Source organism: Nyctereutes procyonoides, unplaced genomic scaffold, assembly GCF_905146905.1.
Source record: "Nyctereutes procyonoides isolate TBG_1078 unplaced genomic scaffold, NYPRO_anot_genome, whole genome shotgun sequence".
NCBI classification, from domain to species: Eukaryota; Metazoa; Chordata; class Mammalia; order Carnivora; family Canidae; genus Nyctereutes; species Nyctereutes procyonoides.
The window spans coordinates 26,739,663-26,756,348 of record NW_026575142.1 but is presented as its reverse complement, the minus strand read 5'-3'; the positions used below and the strand labels follow the sequence as shown (position 1 = coordinate 26,756,348).

Here is a 16,686-nt window from a genome sequence, read left to right as displayed (position 1 = left end):
AATTGTTCTAATAAAAGCAGGTTACATTCAGTGACTTATAACAGCATTTCAAAATTGCACGTATTTATTGTTTGATCCCCAAATCCCAGAGTGGTAAACAATTTGAGAATCATTTATAGTGAATGCTTCAAGAAAATGGACTGTTCTGAATAACACGTAGTGACCAGTTATAACACAGAATTGTAAGATTAGTGTGAAGTAATTGGGCTGAATATACAGTCTTCAAAAAATACCATGGAACTTTTAGCTTATATTTAATCCTAGTATTAGCTTATTTTCCTAATGATTTTCATCTTTTACCTAACTAAGAGTATAGAAAAATATTAACTGAGGCTTTCATTGCCTTTACCTAGGATTAGCTGCTTGTGTTTTGATGATCAAAGGCCTTTTCAGCAGTAAAGATGCTGTTTGCCTAATTGAGGCTACTGGAATTTCCTACCTAGAGTGGAGTTAAATAGTTGACCTGCTTGAGCCCAAGTAATAAAATTTTATATACACCTGATCATTCAGAACAATTGAGAACTCTTGTGAGTGCCTGAGTGGCTCAGTCAATGAAGCATCTGCCTTCAGCTGAGGTCATGATCTTAGGGTCCTGGGATCAAGCCCCACATCAGGCTCTCTGCTCAGCGGGGAATCCGCTTCTCTCTCCCTCTGCCACTGTGCCCCGCTTGGGCTTGCTTGCTCTCTCTGTCTCTCAAATTAATAACAAATAATATTTTTAAAAATATTTCAATAAAAAAGAAGAACTCAATATTACTTCTACACAGTTTGTTGCCACAACATATATTAAGCACCTGCTATGTGTGAGGCAGTATGGCAAGGTCCTGACATAAAAAGATGAGTGAAAGAGCCACAACTCTGCCCAATTTGAGCAATAAACATGAATTATATTCTGTGACCTATAATTATGAGTATAAAAGATCTTGTAAAGGTATTTCATTAAAATTTATGTAAGTTTCAAACTCAGAAGATAATTTTCAAGATATTCCCAAATAACCTGAGGTATATTAAACATTTCTGGGTGGTAGTTTAATTTATCACGTATTTTAATAGTGACAGACAATACAAACATTTTGATAGGAAGACAGTTGCGTAATATCAGCGTCAGTATTTAGAAAACTAATTTAGGTGATTGAATGAAATAAAAACACATTCAAGAGAAGTTGAAATTCAGTGTAAGAAACCACTTTTAGAGTCACAGAATGTGATAACCCACTCAAGAGCAAGACAACAAATGTGCCCTTATTGGTGTTTGACCAAATTTGCATCTTTTCCTGACCCATCAGAGCCTCCTGAAATCAGTTAGGAGTCCATCAGATAAAGGAACATCAGCGAAGTGCTAAGGATTTGCATTAACTGATTGACTGTTCACTGGGAGCATGCCCCCCTTGCTTGGAACTAGTTCAGGGTCCTGGAATGTGAACTGCTGTGCCTCTGACAGAGGAAGAGCAAATTACATATGAGTTGAAGTTCAGGGAGTTCTTACTGAATCTGGAGTTACATTAACCACTTAATGAATTGGGGAAATATCAGGGGGTTAACAAGAACTTAAAATCTTAAAACTATAGCACTGAAAGCAGTTTTCCCTTCTGTTCCAAGTCCTTTATTTTATAGTGTTTCCTTACGCCCAAAGTCACACAACTTTCCTTAAATTTAATAAATATTCCAAAAAGATGTCAATATCTGCTGTTTTTCTGATTTCAAAAAAGTACAAATATTTAAGAAGGAAAAGAAAAAAAAACTTTTAGTTGTACCCCACAGAAATAATTTAGTTTTTATTTTTCCAGACGTTTTTCTGGGCATATTGTGGGTGTGTGTGTACATGTGTAATGCAAAAACAGGATCATAAGCCATTCTGCTATATATATAGTAGTGGGAAGCCCTGACTTTGGAATCAGGCCATCGTGGGTGTGAATCTCAGCAATTCTGTTTAATAGCAAAGACTTTGGCCAGTTTCTTTACCTGTTAAATAAGGATGATAATGTGTCTATTCATATGGTTGTTGTGAATAATATAAAGGGGATAATTTATGTGAAGTACTTCATTAAACAAATACTTAATAATCTAGCCTCATGTTCTCTTGTTCCTATGTCTACCACACTGTCCCTGTAGCACCATGATTCCCTGTATTGGGGGAGGGGGGGCGTACAGCACAGGGGGGCAGGGATGCACAGGTATGCTTTTATGTACAAATTTATTAGAATTTAAATTTATTAAACTCTATTAGAGACGTGTATAGCTAAAATATTCTCCTGGATTTTCAAACCTTGTATTTTTGATAGAAGGGTTTGTTATATGATTTAAGTTTTATAAGGTAGCTTGCAATTCAAACTAACCCCCTTAACTTCTGTGTCTATTAAACAATTTCTAGGTCTTCTTTTGAAAATGACTAAAAAGCTCATAACCATCTTTTGTGTCCTTTTTAATGTGTTGTATTCAGTGTATACATATATGTCTTGTGTATAATGTAGATGGTCTTTTTAATGTGTTTTCATATTAATTATCACAAAAACCCATGAATATCATGCATAATTGTTATTTTATTTGTCTTATCCAAGGAGAATCTTTTATCACTTTATAATTTGCCTTAATTTTCAAGTAGAAATATAGTTTTGTCCCAAATTGATATGGAAAGTTAAATAGTGCCTAAAAATTAACTTAGTTAGAAGAGTAGCTTTAAATTTTGAGATTTTTATACTTTCATGTAATAAAATGTGAAAATTAAATGTTTATGTACAAAATAAGCCCACAGTTAAATTTTATGACAAGGGAAATAAATGTTCCTTTTTTTTCCTCCCTTTTTCTCTAGCTCAACTGAGAAGTCATTTCCTTGGAGATCAACAGGTATGAGTTTTTATCATATAAAAAACTCCTTTTTATATCTTGCACACACAAGAGTGGTTTCATAGCCTGCTTTCTCAATTTACTGCCTTTTGGTGAAATAAGCCAAGCAAAGCCTTTACTAGTTACAATATTAAGCTACTTTGCTTTGATGTACTTAATCTGCTTGATTTTTTGAACATCATTGAATAGGTTTGTATATGTTAGTTATAAAGAAAGTTAAAGCATTGGACATCAACATATCAGTACTATAATCATGAGACACTTTTAATATCAGCAATTATTATCTGAATATTTTCTTTTCTATCATAAGAAAGTACAGCGATGCCCTCACAAAAGTTACTGCATCATCTGGATAAGTTGACTAATTGTTTATATAAATCAAGGTCTTTCCTTTCATAGTATTTCCCACACTCAAGAGTTGCCAGAAACATTCATATTCTTTATGTATCCAGATGTAAAAAAAGTGGTAGCTTCTAATATTAGTCCAGAAGCTTCTAATGTAATCTCCTTAACTTTTTACCCCAAATTCATTTCATATAAAGGATGAATTACATTAAGGAGACTGTCTGCCACTTTCATAAATATTTGATGTCTTCCTACTCAATGTTCATTCATTAAATGATTGTTGTGCACGTACATCGTGGACCCAGTACTATATACATGTGATGGGCACAACAAGTACACATTCGTGCACTCCACATGGCATTTATAATGTGAAGGATGATGTCATCAATATATAAATGGTAGAATAAGCCTTGATATCTAAATACTTTGACCACTTTTTAAAGATTTTATTTATTTATGAGAGACACACAGAGAGAGAGGCAGAGACCCAGGCAGAAGGAGAAGCAGGCTCCATGCAGGGAGCCGGACATGGGACTTGATCCTGGGTCTCCAGGATCACACCCTGGGCTGAAGGCGGCACTAAACCACTGAGCCACCTGAGCTGCCCTACTTTGACCATTTTTAAACGAGTTTTGAACTTGAATAAAATTAAAAAATCACCAAGTGCCTGGTATCCTAGTTTACCAGAAACTGGTACCAGAATTCTAGATTATTCACAATGCATTCAAGGCACTCTGCTATTTTACAAAGAAGCTATTCCCAAGAATTGTAGTGTTTATTCAAACCATAGATTAGGTAAAGACATATGAAAAGCTACTTAACAATAAGATTAGCAGTAGTTTAATATAAGGAAAATCATGCCATGAAATAATATGCAGTTAGATTCCAGAAATATAGTATGTGGGAAGCATTGTTGTAAATGGACAGCCTATTTCTGAGATCGCTTTGCAAGAAGATGGGCCTGGAGCCTAGAACTTGACGGGTGGCCAGGGTCTGGAGAGCTCTTTGTCATTGTGCAGCAGAAGAGACAGAAATGTCACATCCAAACATTTAAAACTCTTTGGGGAGATGATAAAATATGCAAAGTCTGGATAGCCACTTTGGGTCAAATTATAGATATATGTAAATACAACTCTAAATTGAACTCTCCTGCAGGTCAGGGGGAGCCACTGAAAATCCTTTGACCAAAAACTCACCTGATTTAAGTATTCCTCAGGAGAAGCAGCAAAACTGTGAACTATTAAAAAGTGATTTGAAAAATTTAAAGAAAAATGCAAAGGACACAGTAGTGCATTTGGTACTTGGTTATGGCAGAAATTTACATTTGATGTAAAATTTGATAAAAAAAATTCTTCTGTAAGTTTGTCTTTAATAGTGCATCATTAATTTAGTTCCAGAAATATTTCTTGAGAGCCTTAAACAGTTGTCTGGCACATAGTTGTTAATGTTTAAAACAAATATCCTTGTCCTCTTATATGCTTCAAGTCTAGCTGAGTTGTGTAACTCTATACACTTGAAATTGGGAGGGAGGAGAGCTCTAAAGGGAAACTACAGGTATATATCAATTTATTGAGGTCTCTATTTCTAGCCATTCAGGTTGTTTCTAATTTTTTACCATTATAAATAGCATTTTGGTAAACATCGCTGTATTTAAATTTTATCTGCACCTTCGATTTACCTTTAGCTAGACTTCTAGAAAATAAAATATCATTTAGAGTATATGAATATTTTAAGGCTCTTGATACATGTATTCAGGTTACTTTTCTGAAAAGATTGTATGATTTCTCCCTCCCTTTAGGTATGTAACATTGATCCTCTTGTACTTCTTCATTTGACATCATCATTTATATCTCTATCTACAGAATATTAACATCTCCTATATACTGCCCTCTTCTCTTGAAGTGGCAGTGTTTGATAGGCAAGAGCTCTTTGCAGTCCAAGGATGATAGCTCTGTCAGTCAGGTGGAGAATACCCAGCCCATGTCAGGTAGTTCCATATGAGGAATTTGATGCTGGGAGGTTATAGTTCAAGTGAGGATTGCAGGGTTTGGGAGGATTAAACAGCATGCTGAAACACTCAAGAGACTGACCATTGCCCAAAGCCACTATCATTTCAGGACCGAAGGTGCAAAAGGTTAGGTGGTTTTGTTTTTAAACTGGAATACTGGTGGGGGGGGTGTGGCAGGGTGAGATTTCCAGCACTAGCTGGAACCAGGAAGGAGATAAAGCCAAGCCAGAAATACTGCCTAGAGCAGAGCTGGAGAACATCTGGCTGAACAGAACTGGAACATGCAATTGGTGGTTTCTCACTACCAAAAGCCAGCCAGGCACAGTGTCTAACTATGTTGATTTACATAGAGAGGATGAACTTAGATTAGGAAGGACATATAATAGAAAATGAAATATTGGACCCTTGATGTCCTTTTCTGCCTCCTCTCCCCTCTGGTACATTTACTCAAGTTCAGCCATTTCACCCCCACTTTCATGATTTACTAATGAGTTAAATAAAGATAAAATGTGTGTGTGTGTGTGTGTGTGTGTGTGTGTGTGTGTGTGTATGTGTGTTGTCCAAGCAGCTCCCCAAATACCTTAGTGCTAGGGAAGTACAACTCCAGTAATTGATCTGTTTCCACCACAGCTACATTGATAAGTCACATCTAATAACTCTGCTTCATCCTTTACTTTTGTCAGAATACACTCTTATCCAAACTCTTATTCAAACCTGGCAGCTGTTACATTTACTTACCCTTTTTTTTTCTTTGGGGGGAATAGGAGTGTATGAATTTTCAGCCGCTGCAATCACAACTGCTATTTACTTCACTTTGTATTATTTAACTGTATTAATGTTACTTGTGTGTTTTCTTAAATTTGCCTACTTTTCAGCCATACTTATGACATTTAAGCTGTAACTATGGCAATAAGCTAGCTACAAAGATAAGGAGAGAACATTGAAATTTGATTGTATGCATGAAAGAGTAAAATCTGATTTGTTTTATGTTTCTTTTTCTAAGTAGTTATAGGTGTCTTTAGAAGTTGGAATGTAAGTAAATAATGGCATAAAACGGCAGTTTTGCTGCTACTTTTACTGTAAAGTTTAACTATTATCTTCTCTTTACCAATTGTATGCAGAGATACTAAACATGAAAGTAATCTCACCTTTAGAATTTGGCATTTCTGACCAGAATAAGGAGCAGGAGTGGCTTAAAAGTAAAATATATATTATATTTATATGTTATAAATAAGTATACATATAATATAAATATATATATATCAGACTGAAGACCTTTTAGGTAGGTCTTCGGTCTAGCCCGTGTTTAGCTAGATTTTGACAAAGGAACATCTTTATTGAATTTCCTTGGTTTCTTAAATAAGAAAGGATTACATGAGAAGATGTAGGGTTGAAAGTCTCTTATTGTTCCTCATTTTTCTTTAATATTTTGAACATTTTCTTAAAGACAATTTCTCTACCTTTATATGTATACTAGAATTTTGACTTGAAAAGCTTGGCACCTTAAAAGCTTTTTAGCATTCAGGTAAATTGTTAGCAGGGCAGTGGTTTGATCACTACCTGGGAGAGATCCCTGCCTACTCAGGTATTTTCAGGATGGTACATTCTGTTGAAATGCCAAAAACTGAGGCCAGCTGCTGAATTTTGTTTGTAAATAGCTAACATACTGCAGAGGCATTTTCTAAGGAAGAACTCCAGGTGCTCTAGGCAGAAAAGATTTCCACTGCTTCATGACTCAGTTCAGCAGAATCCCTTTGCTCCTTTGCTTGAGTTGATTAGTTGATCTGGTTAGTTGGTTGGTCTGTCAGTCATTCAGTTAATTTTTGTATGAGGGTTAGTAGGCTGTTTGAAAGAGAAAAGCCAAAGCTTTTTGAGTTTGGTGCTCAAAGAGATGACTTCCCAAAGCATAAGGAACAACATCCACTCTACAAAACACTTCTGTATTTTCTGGCTGGTTGGGAATGAGTCTTTAAGGAGAAGCTTCCCCTGAAGAAATAGAGTTGTTTTGAAGCATTTATGCTTTATTGTTATCTCACTTTATTGTTCCCCCTCTCTTCATTGTTCTGTATTTTTTAGTTTACCAGCATTTCATATCTGCTCCCTAAAAACATAAAATGCACATCCTTTTGTCTTTTGTGAAGAGAGCTTATCATTTTCTGTGTTGGCTTTGTCTCTTCCTTAGCGTTACATTTCTTATAACCTTGCATTTGTGGGATTTTTTATGTATGTTCTGCTAAAAAGGAGGAAGAAATGTTATCTTAGTGTTCCAGTTTTGCATCATTCACATCTTCATACTTCTTAAAAACATAGATATTTGTACCATCTCTTACGTTCTGCCAAAATTTGAGGTAGCTTTTGAAAACACATAGAATAAAATAGAAGATAAACACCATAATCATGAAAATATATAATAGAATAATAGGTAAAGGCCTGAGGAAAGTGAGAATGCAAATATATGCACATGTAATTATAATTCTTCAAAAAAAATAATAATTCTTCATGATGGAAAATATTATATAGAGTAGCTTTTAAAGAAAAGAAAAAAGGAAAGAAAAAACCTTGGGCTCACATCTCTTTTACAAAAAAGCACACCAATTCACTCACCAAAACAAAACAAAACAAAAACAACACTATACATAGTGTGTGTTACCCACCAGAAAGAAGTTATTGAAGCCATAAATTGAGTTCTTTTGTTAGAGTGTTCATTGGTTGTTACTTAAATCCTCCAGCCACATCCTGTAAAGTGAATTGTGCCACAAGTCACAACTTCACAGTTTTTCTGTTCCAGGAAAAAAAAAAATTACTAGAGACTAAGCAGTTTCCAGTTTTAGTACTTATGTGTAAAATGAGAGGAGGGGAGCAGCATGACATCAGCCTGAGAATCCTGTCCTTCCCTCTTCACCTCCAGCCCTGTCCCCCCTTCCCTGCAGATTAAGAGAAGGGCCTCCTTCTGAACCTGAGTGCACTGTCTCTTCCCACAGGCCAAAGAACCAGGCTCACTTGCACTTGAGAGAAACAGTCACAAGAGCAGATTTTAATGTATATTAAGTAACTGATTGCAAATTACTATGCCTAAGAAAGTAAAGAAGGCAAAAGGGAAAAAAAAAAAAAAGGCAGCAGCAGCCAAAAGATCAGAGTCTTTCCAAAAGCAACGAGTTAGCAAAGGACACAGGAGAATGAAAGTAAGGGGAATTTTCTGGTTGACCTAGAAGGCATTTAAGGGGTAAAGAAACTTGGTTGGGCCTTTTACAGTAAGTAAAGAGAAGGAGAGAAAATAGTAATGACTTCATATAGTTGAAATAGTTGATGTTTGATAATAAATATGAAAGGGAATGAAAAAGATTGTGGTAAAATAGGAGTTTTAAACTGATAAGATTATTTAACTTCACAGTGCTACATCCATTTACTGTGGAATATGTACTGAAGTGCCACAATTTTCACATACTGTCCATTTAAATCATTATGGTTTGGTATGTACTGACAGTAGTAGTTCATGTATACTACAAAATTTAAGACTTTAAGGGTTAGGTTTTGCATTTTGTTTATATATTTAAATTTTGTTCTTAAAATGAATGGACACAACTTTCTTCCACTGTGTTGGGTTTTAAAAATATATAAAAAACACGTAAATAAGGAAGATAAAAGATAAATGAGAGACTAGCCCTGAGTCAATTTATCTTTCTTTTTAACTCCAGCTGGAGTAAGTAATTTACAACACAAAAAAGCATCAGCATATCATGAGATAAGATGCAAACTTAAATGGGAACACTTTATGCCTCAGTAGAAATGTACTGGATTTATAAAAGAGATAGAATAGGAAGCTGTGTTATACATGTTCATAAATAGGATATTAGATTAGCAATCATGTATAAAGGACCATCATCTTATTGAGGATTTGGGGTGTTATGATTTATTGTGGCTTATAAATTGCACAAATGATAATTTCATCATACATTCATTCCTTCCTGTTTCTCTTCTAAATAACAGGAGGATGTGACTTTCTGTGAAAACTGGCCAAGTTTTTCCTCCCTCATTATTTCAGGCCTTTTGAGCAACATAGTCATGATAGTCTCCTTACCACAGCTGTAGCACCGTAGCTTTCCGATCGCCACTGTAAAGGTTCTCTTCACTTTTTAATGTTTTATTACTAAAGGCCTTCTTATATTTTACAAAAATTAAGTCCAAAAGAACTTGGAGTAAAGGTAAAAATTTCCTTCATTCCCACATCTTTCCACACCATGGCCATTGCTACACACACACCTGTACACACACACACACACACACACACACATACACACACACATATATGCACCTTTGAGCTTGTTTTGTTAATTCAGTGAGAACATAGTATGCATTATCCTATGCTTAAGTTTTTTTCCTTAAAAGCATTATAAAACACGTTTTTCTCTATCAATATGTAAAGATCTGTCTCTTTTTTAATGGCTCAGTAGAAGAAAATTTACTGATAATAATATTGATAATAAGCAGTCCCTTATTGGTAAATATTTTGATTCTTTCCAATTTTTTCCTTTGACAAACAATGGTAAAAGTTTTCTCTGCACATGAGTGTCTTTGTCGATAACGTTTTTTTTTAAAGTGGAACTGCCTGGTCAAGAGTATAGACAGGGGCTTTTTTTGGCAAATATTCTCAAGTTGCCCACCAGAAATGCTTAACAATATGTGGGAGGGGGTGAGACTTTTTCTCTGCCTTCTTACGTTAAGTGACTGGTTGGGGTGGGGACAAGTGAATTTAACTGACAAGAGTTAAATTAATAAGAAAATAATCCCAAAGTATTCATCTACACAGAGGAAGTCACAAAAGTAGTTTACCTAAATGGATAAAGTTAGGAGTAATTTACCTAAATGGAGTAGAGGAAGTAGGCAGAAAAGTCTTCTGTGGGGAAAAACAAATGGGTTTCTAGGGGAACAAATGGATATAAGAAATTTTGTTTTAATGTTTATTAATGCAGGTGCAAGTGGTCCTCCTGTTTTTTTCCTTCATGCCATAAATCTCCCCCAGAGGGTATCTGTGGCAGCCTCACCCCCAGAAGTTTCTGCTTTTAGTGAAATAAGGGATGTTCCAAGAAGGCTTCTTTCTACATCTGTTGAATCTCAAATGTCTTTAGTTTAAAATAACCTGCATGCCAACTGTCAGAGTCCAAGTGGGTCCCTGCAAATACATATTCCTACCTATACCAGCTGCTATACTTGTCTATGCTTACAATGTTGCCAGGGGATAGGAGTGTATATTTTCATGAATATATAAAATTTGAATGAGTTATTAGACTTCTAAAAGGCCATTTATTTCCAGTTGCCCTGTATCATAAGCTTTATGGACAGATTAAACAGTAAAATCACTTAATGAAATAATTCTTAAATATTCATTAAATCAAACGTCACGTGAAGACCAGCATGCCACCAACCATCCTTAAATTTGGTTAGTTCTTAAAGAAGTTGGAGGTCAACCTGCTCTTGGGATTTGATAAGATTGGCATGTTTCCTGTCCTTCTTTACTTTTCATATCTGGCTCAAAATGATCACATACATTTTTCTGTCGGCAAAAGTGCAACAACCACTAGTAGAACAAGCAAAATACAAACTTTTTATCACCATTGGAGGTAATTCAGGTATGAGCATCTCATTCCAGAGGCTCCCAACTTCACTGTACATTCAGACCGCCAGCAGGGCTGTTCAGGTTTGAGGCTCAAACCAGGCATCCACGGTGTTTGAAGGTCCGCTGATGATCCCAACAATGCAGTCTGAGAAGACTGCCTTACTCATAAGTAAATTAATTTAATTACTGGTAATTAAAAAGAAGAATTAAAAGTTTATCCTGCCAGTCCTGTACAGATTATATTTTAGGATAACCAAATAACCCTGGCCATGAATAGCTACTGAAAGATATCTAAAATATACCAAAGGAATTCCTGCTGATAAATGTAGAAAGAACAATAAAATTTGAAAAATCACCGATTTGCATCCTCTAATGAAATAATTGATTCAAGCAAAGATTGTCAGTGTATGCAAAAAAAAAAAAAAAAAAACTGTATTTTCGATCCTGGCTGCACATTAGAATCACCTTGGGAGTTTTTAAACTCCTTCAGACCACAGCTTAGGCAGATTAAATTGGAATCTCTGGGCGTGGGACTCCGTCAGCAATAGTTTCTAAATTCACACCCACCTCGCTCACCCACCTCACTACCCCAGGCGATTGCCGTGTTCATCCAACGTTGGGAACCATTGCATCAGGAGAGAGGTTGATGATGAACTTGAAAATACTGAATGATCAGGCTGTCACTGCTTGAATTGACTGATCTTAAAAGTTGTAAAAGTCCTAATACGTCGTGATGTAAAAACTACACCGCACCATACGTATAGTATTCTAACCACAAAAGTTTGACCTGAAAGCTTCTAGCTCTAACTTTCTGCTTGAAAGACATACAAAGGTTAGAGGATATATAAATGCCACCATGAGAAACCCCCACACTCATTCAGAATGTGGAGCATTCAGAGTTTATTGCTGTGGTTCCCCCAGCGACCCAAGAACATGAAAATGAGGGTATGGGAGCCCCTTTTTAACGTACTAAATAGCAATCATGGTCCCAGCACCATCAGTAAATCTTATTTCAGCCTGACTAGCACAAGCCAACTAAAGAAAAACTTTTCAGATGTCAGGAAAATTTGACTATGAACTCATTATATGGTATGATGGAATAAATGTAGTTTTTTGAAATCCTTGTTTTACAGAACCACATATGGAAGTATTTACAGTCAAAATGATCTGATATGAAGGGTCTGTTTTATAATTCTAGAACAGAAGAAAGGAAAAAGATAAAATGGAACATAAAAAGTATGGCATGATGTTGTAACTATTAAATTGGGAAGGTGGTTAATTATTCTACTCTTTCTTTTTTTTTAAAGATTGACCTATTTATTTATTTTAGAGAGAGGGAAAGAGTCCCAAGCAGACTCCATGCTGAGCATGGAGCCTGACGTGGACTCAATCCCACCACTCTGAGATCATGCACCTGAGCCAAAATCAAGAGTCGGGCACCCCTTCTCTCTCTACTTTTATGTTTGAAAACTTTAATTTTAAAACACTTAAATATAAATTCTCTAGACAAAGGGGTCAGCATATTGGGTAAAATAGTACATCAGAGTGACACATGTTAAAGCCAAACTGCCAGTGTGAGCCATGACACATGACAGTTTCCCAGCCAGTAGATGTTATTTAATTCATTACATATGGGCAGGATTTTGTTAAATGAATCCTGATTGAAGCTGAATTACCTATAAGTGTGCTAGCCTTTCTGCTAGTTTAGAACTATACATTTATTGCTGTGTTTGTGCAAGTTCTAGGTAGTTTCACTGTACACATCTTAGCTGCAGACACTTTCACAGCATAACTAATTCACCATAAGGCAGCTGTGCTATGAAAGATAAAAAAAATCATGAAAAATAAAAGGGGGACATTCATTCAAAGGACTTAATGAAATAAGAAAAATGAGTAGAAAAATGTAGAAGGCTAATGCAAAATATTTGAATACATTCAAAATGTGTAATGTAGAGTCACAGCAATACTGTTTTTATTTTGTGGATTGTACCTAAGCATTTGTCTTCAAAGTCTTTTGTTTTTTTTTTCTTTTGTTTTTTTCAGTCTTTTGTTGATAGCATTATTAACTTTTGCTTGTTGATGTGTCTCCTCATTTGACATCACACTTTCTCTTTTTTCTTTGTTAGGAGAAACATCAGATTTCAAATATCAGGAAGCATCTTTGAAACTGAAATTTTGTGTTGTGCTGTGATAAGCCTTCTACACAGTTGTTTGTTCTTGGCATATTGTCATATATCCATTGATAGATGTTCCAAAGTTCTTTGGGAAATGTGTGTTCAAAACTCTGCATCACTATATAGATCTTTATGAGGGCTAAGCTTTATGTAATATAAAAATAGAAGTACTGCATCACTGAAGAAAAGAAACCAAACTCAACCAGTTTGTTTGGGTTTTTTTTTTTAATCTTTTATGACAAGATCGCTTTATCGCCAATTAGTTTCTAAATATTCCTACACCATTTACACATACTATATGGGGATGTATGTAATACATTCCCCAAAGACTTAAATACAGTGAATTAGGACTTTTTTTTTTCTAGAGAGAGAGAGATAGCATGCTCATGGGGTAAGAGGTAGAGGGAGAGGCAGAGAGAGAGAATCTTAAGCAGGCTCTATACTCAGCACAGAGCCCGACATGGAGGCTCAGTCTCACAAATCTGAGATCATGACCTGAGCTGAAACCTAGCTTAACCAGCTAAGCCACCCAAGGAGTTAGGACTTTTTATTAAAATCATATATCCAGTTTCAGACCCTAACATTTTATGTTTCATATAAACATGTTAAATAAATATTTATGTGTTCTCATACTTTTAGTGATATGTGAACGATTATTCTATTAACTACCTAACATAAAATAGAATTTCTTTTGTAATAAATTTATTTTTTATTGGTGTTCAGTTTACCAACATACAGAATAACACCCAGTGCTCATCCCGTCAAGTGCCCCCTCAGTGCCCATCACCCATTCACCCCCACCCCCCGCCCTCCTCCCCTTCCACCACCCCTAGGTCGTTTCCCAGAGTTAGGAGTCTTTATGTTCTGTCTCCCTTTCTGATATTTCCCACACGTTTCTTCTCCCTTCCCCTATATTCCCTTTCAAAAATAGAAATTATCTAGTTTAAAAGCTCCTCTTTTTCCATTACCACCTCCTCAACATTACAGAGCTACACTTCCTCAGTTTATAGTTGTTGCTTTGGGAAATGTCAGAAAGACTACCATCTCTAACCCCATATTTCAATCTTATGCCAAAGTTACCCTGCATTTCACTCTATCTTGATAATCTACCAAAAAAGATAACCCAATAGAAAATTATAGGAAAACCTGGTTTCAGAAGACCTATCTATTCCTTTTGATAGGAATATTATCCTACACCTACATATTTTTATGTGTTTTTGTTTTTGTTTTTAAGTTTTCTTGGGATGCCTGGGTGGCTCCATCCATTAAGCATCTGCCTTCAGCTTAGGTTATGATCCCAGGGAACTGGGATCTAGTCAGGCTCCCTTCTTGGCTGGGAGTCTGCTTGTCCTTCTCCCTCTGCCCCATGCCTCTCCCTACTCCTTGCTCATGCTTTCTATCAGGTAAATAAATAAAACCTTTAAAAATAAAGAAAGGTTTTTTGGTTGTTTTGTTTTGAGGGTTTTTGTTTCATTTTAACAGAGGGAATCTATCTTATATCTCCTACTATCAAGTATACCCATTTCTATATTTGGTAACATTTTTTTTCCCTAAAAGGAATAAAGTGTATCTTTGAAAAAATAGTTGAATGATTTTTGAGCACTAGTTTTTTTTTTTTTTATATCACAGCAAGTCCTTTATTCTTTTTTCAGCTTTCTCTGTAAGAAGCAAGAGACCCATGGCCTTTTATGGGTGTTGGAAACTTGACATGTGTGATCCATTTCTTTTCATTTTTATAGTTCTAGTTTTTCTTGTTTTTTCTAGTTCTTTTGTTTTTCTAGTTTTCCTCTTACAGATATAAATTCTGTATGGTAAGTATGACACCTGTATTTTAATTCATGCCTAGACTAAAAATACTTGATAAATACCCATTTTAATATGACTGTTTGCAGAAAGACCTTTTTTTCCTAACAATTATTTTTAATCATTTTGTATTCCTGAACAGAATTCAGGAATTTTAAATCTTTATGAACAAGAAATCTCTCTGGCGACATATAGAACTATAAAATACTTTTTAGATTTGCATTAGAGAAATTAAATAAAGTGCTTTATACCAGCTTATGCAGAAACTAAGTTTCCTGAAACCACAAAATTGAATCCAGGAAGATGAGCTTTTGTGGTAGATTTCAAGGCAGCCTAATTGATGTTTAGAGCAAAGTTTAAAATGAACTAGAAGATACTTCATTAATGGTTTCCATTTTCCAAGACTTTTCGCTCATGATTTTCTAGATGAGTAAAATTTTTAGAGCCACTGTCTTAATATTTAAAAGATAGCATAAGACCCAAGAATCTAGATATACTCAAAGAGAATCAGACTAGAAATAGTTTCAGTAAACAAGATCTTCTGCCCGTTATCTCAAGTTTTTACTTCCATTAATACCCAGCTTAGAAGGATATCATATGTATACAGTAATCTAGATTTGAGTAAATGCTCCAGGTATCTGTAATATTCTTAAGAATATTACAGTCAGTGTCCAGCCGTGTCTTCTGTGGATCAAAGAATGTTTTTATGATTCCTGTTTGTCACCCTATTCACATTTCCGCTCTGCAACTGTATTTCCAGATTATCTTATTTCCTCTGATAATAGGGTTACCTGCTGTAGAAGTGAATCATGTACATTGAAGAAGTTACTGAAGAGGTGAAGTCTTTTCAAGGCCATCATCCATATCCTCTTCCAGAATTTGGTGTAGAGCTTTCCTTCTTAACCGTATAAGGCACTGGAATATATCTGTAGCTTTGTGAAATGTAGATTCCTTCCTGAACCTGCAGCCCTGCAGTACCATAAGCCATTCAGGAAGTTGAGTCCCCATAAGATAAAATGTTCTACTCATATTTTCATGAAGTGATGCCACTCAGGGTATGAAAGCCTAACCTTGACTCACAGGCCAGAGTTGGAAGAAAAGTGAGATACTCCATTCCCTTAACTGTCAAAGACAGCATCATCTGCCATAACACTGCATTCTGTTACCATCCCAGGAGTCCTGCCAAAATTCACATTGCACTATCTTTTATGTAAGGGCAAACCTTAAAACACCATAGCAACTCAAACAAGCACAAACAAGGAGACTCTAGCAAAAAATTATAGTATGCTGGACTGTGAAAGACTAGCTACAGAGTTGTATATACCAAAAAATCTCCTTACTGATCTCTAGGTTCCTGTTTCCATGGTGATTTTACACATAGCACAGACCTCCATTTCATATACCATAAACAGTTAGACACATAGATTAACAAAGCAGAGGAATTTCAGTAATTTCAAGTTCTTTGGAAAGACCTTAGCCTTTTTCCTGAGCATATTTTTATGCACACTTGGTGTGTATTTGGGAGGTATATCATAATACACTTTGTACTTTATCTTTCACTGTGAGCTTAATGGTGGATAATAATGAGATTTACATAACCCTACAGCATAATTGTCCCTTACTCACTAGTATTTTCTTAGCTACAACCTTCTACTCTTTCTAATTATTTTCCTTGTTTAGGTGATACTGGGGCACTCTGATGAAATGTAACAGGCAAGAAAGACCATGTTTCCAATAATCTCCCATTCATAAACACAAATGGAGATTATTTCATTCTACCTTGAAGTTTGTCCAAGTTCCATATTTTTAGACATGCATTTTCATGGAAGATGCTAATTTGATGTTTGAAAATACTCCATAAGATATTTCTGATGTCCCACAAAACATGTTTGTGGAAA

The 16,686-nt window shown here is 35.5% G+C and overlaps 1 protein-coding gene across 6 annotated transcripts in view; it reads left to right on the top strand.

The window, feature by feature from the left end:
- Positions 1-16,686, top strand: part of PKP4 (plakophilin 4) — a 234,776-nt gene that overhangs the window by 155,136 nt on the left and 62,954 nt on the right. For all 6 annotated transcript variants that reach the window (XM_055307842.1, XM_055307841.1, XM_055307844.1 and 3 more), the window contains exon 4: positions 2,810-2,844. In XM_055307842.1, coding sequence (XP_055163817.1) covers positions 2,810-2,844 — 35 coding nt within the window. The remainder of the gene's footprint in view (positions 1-2,809; positions 2,845-16,686) is intronic.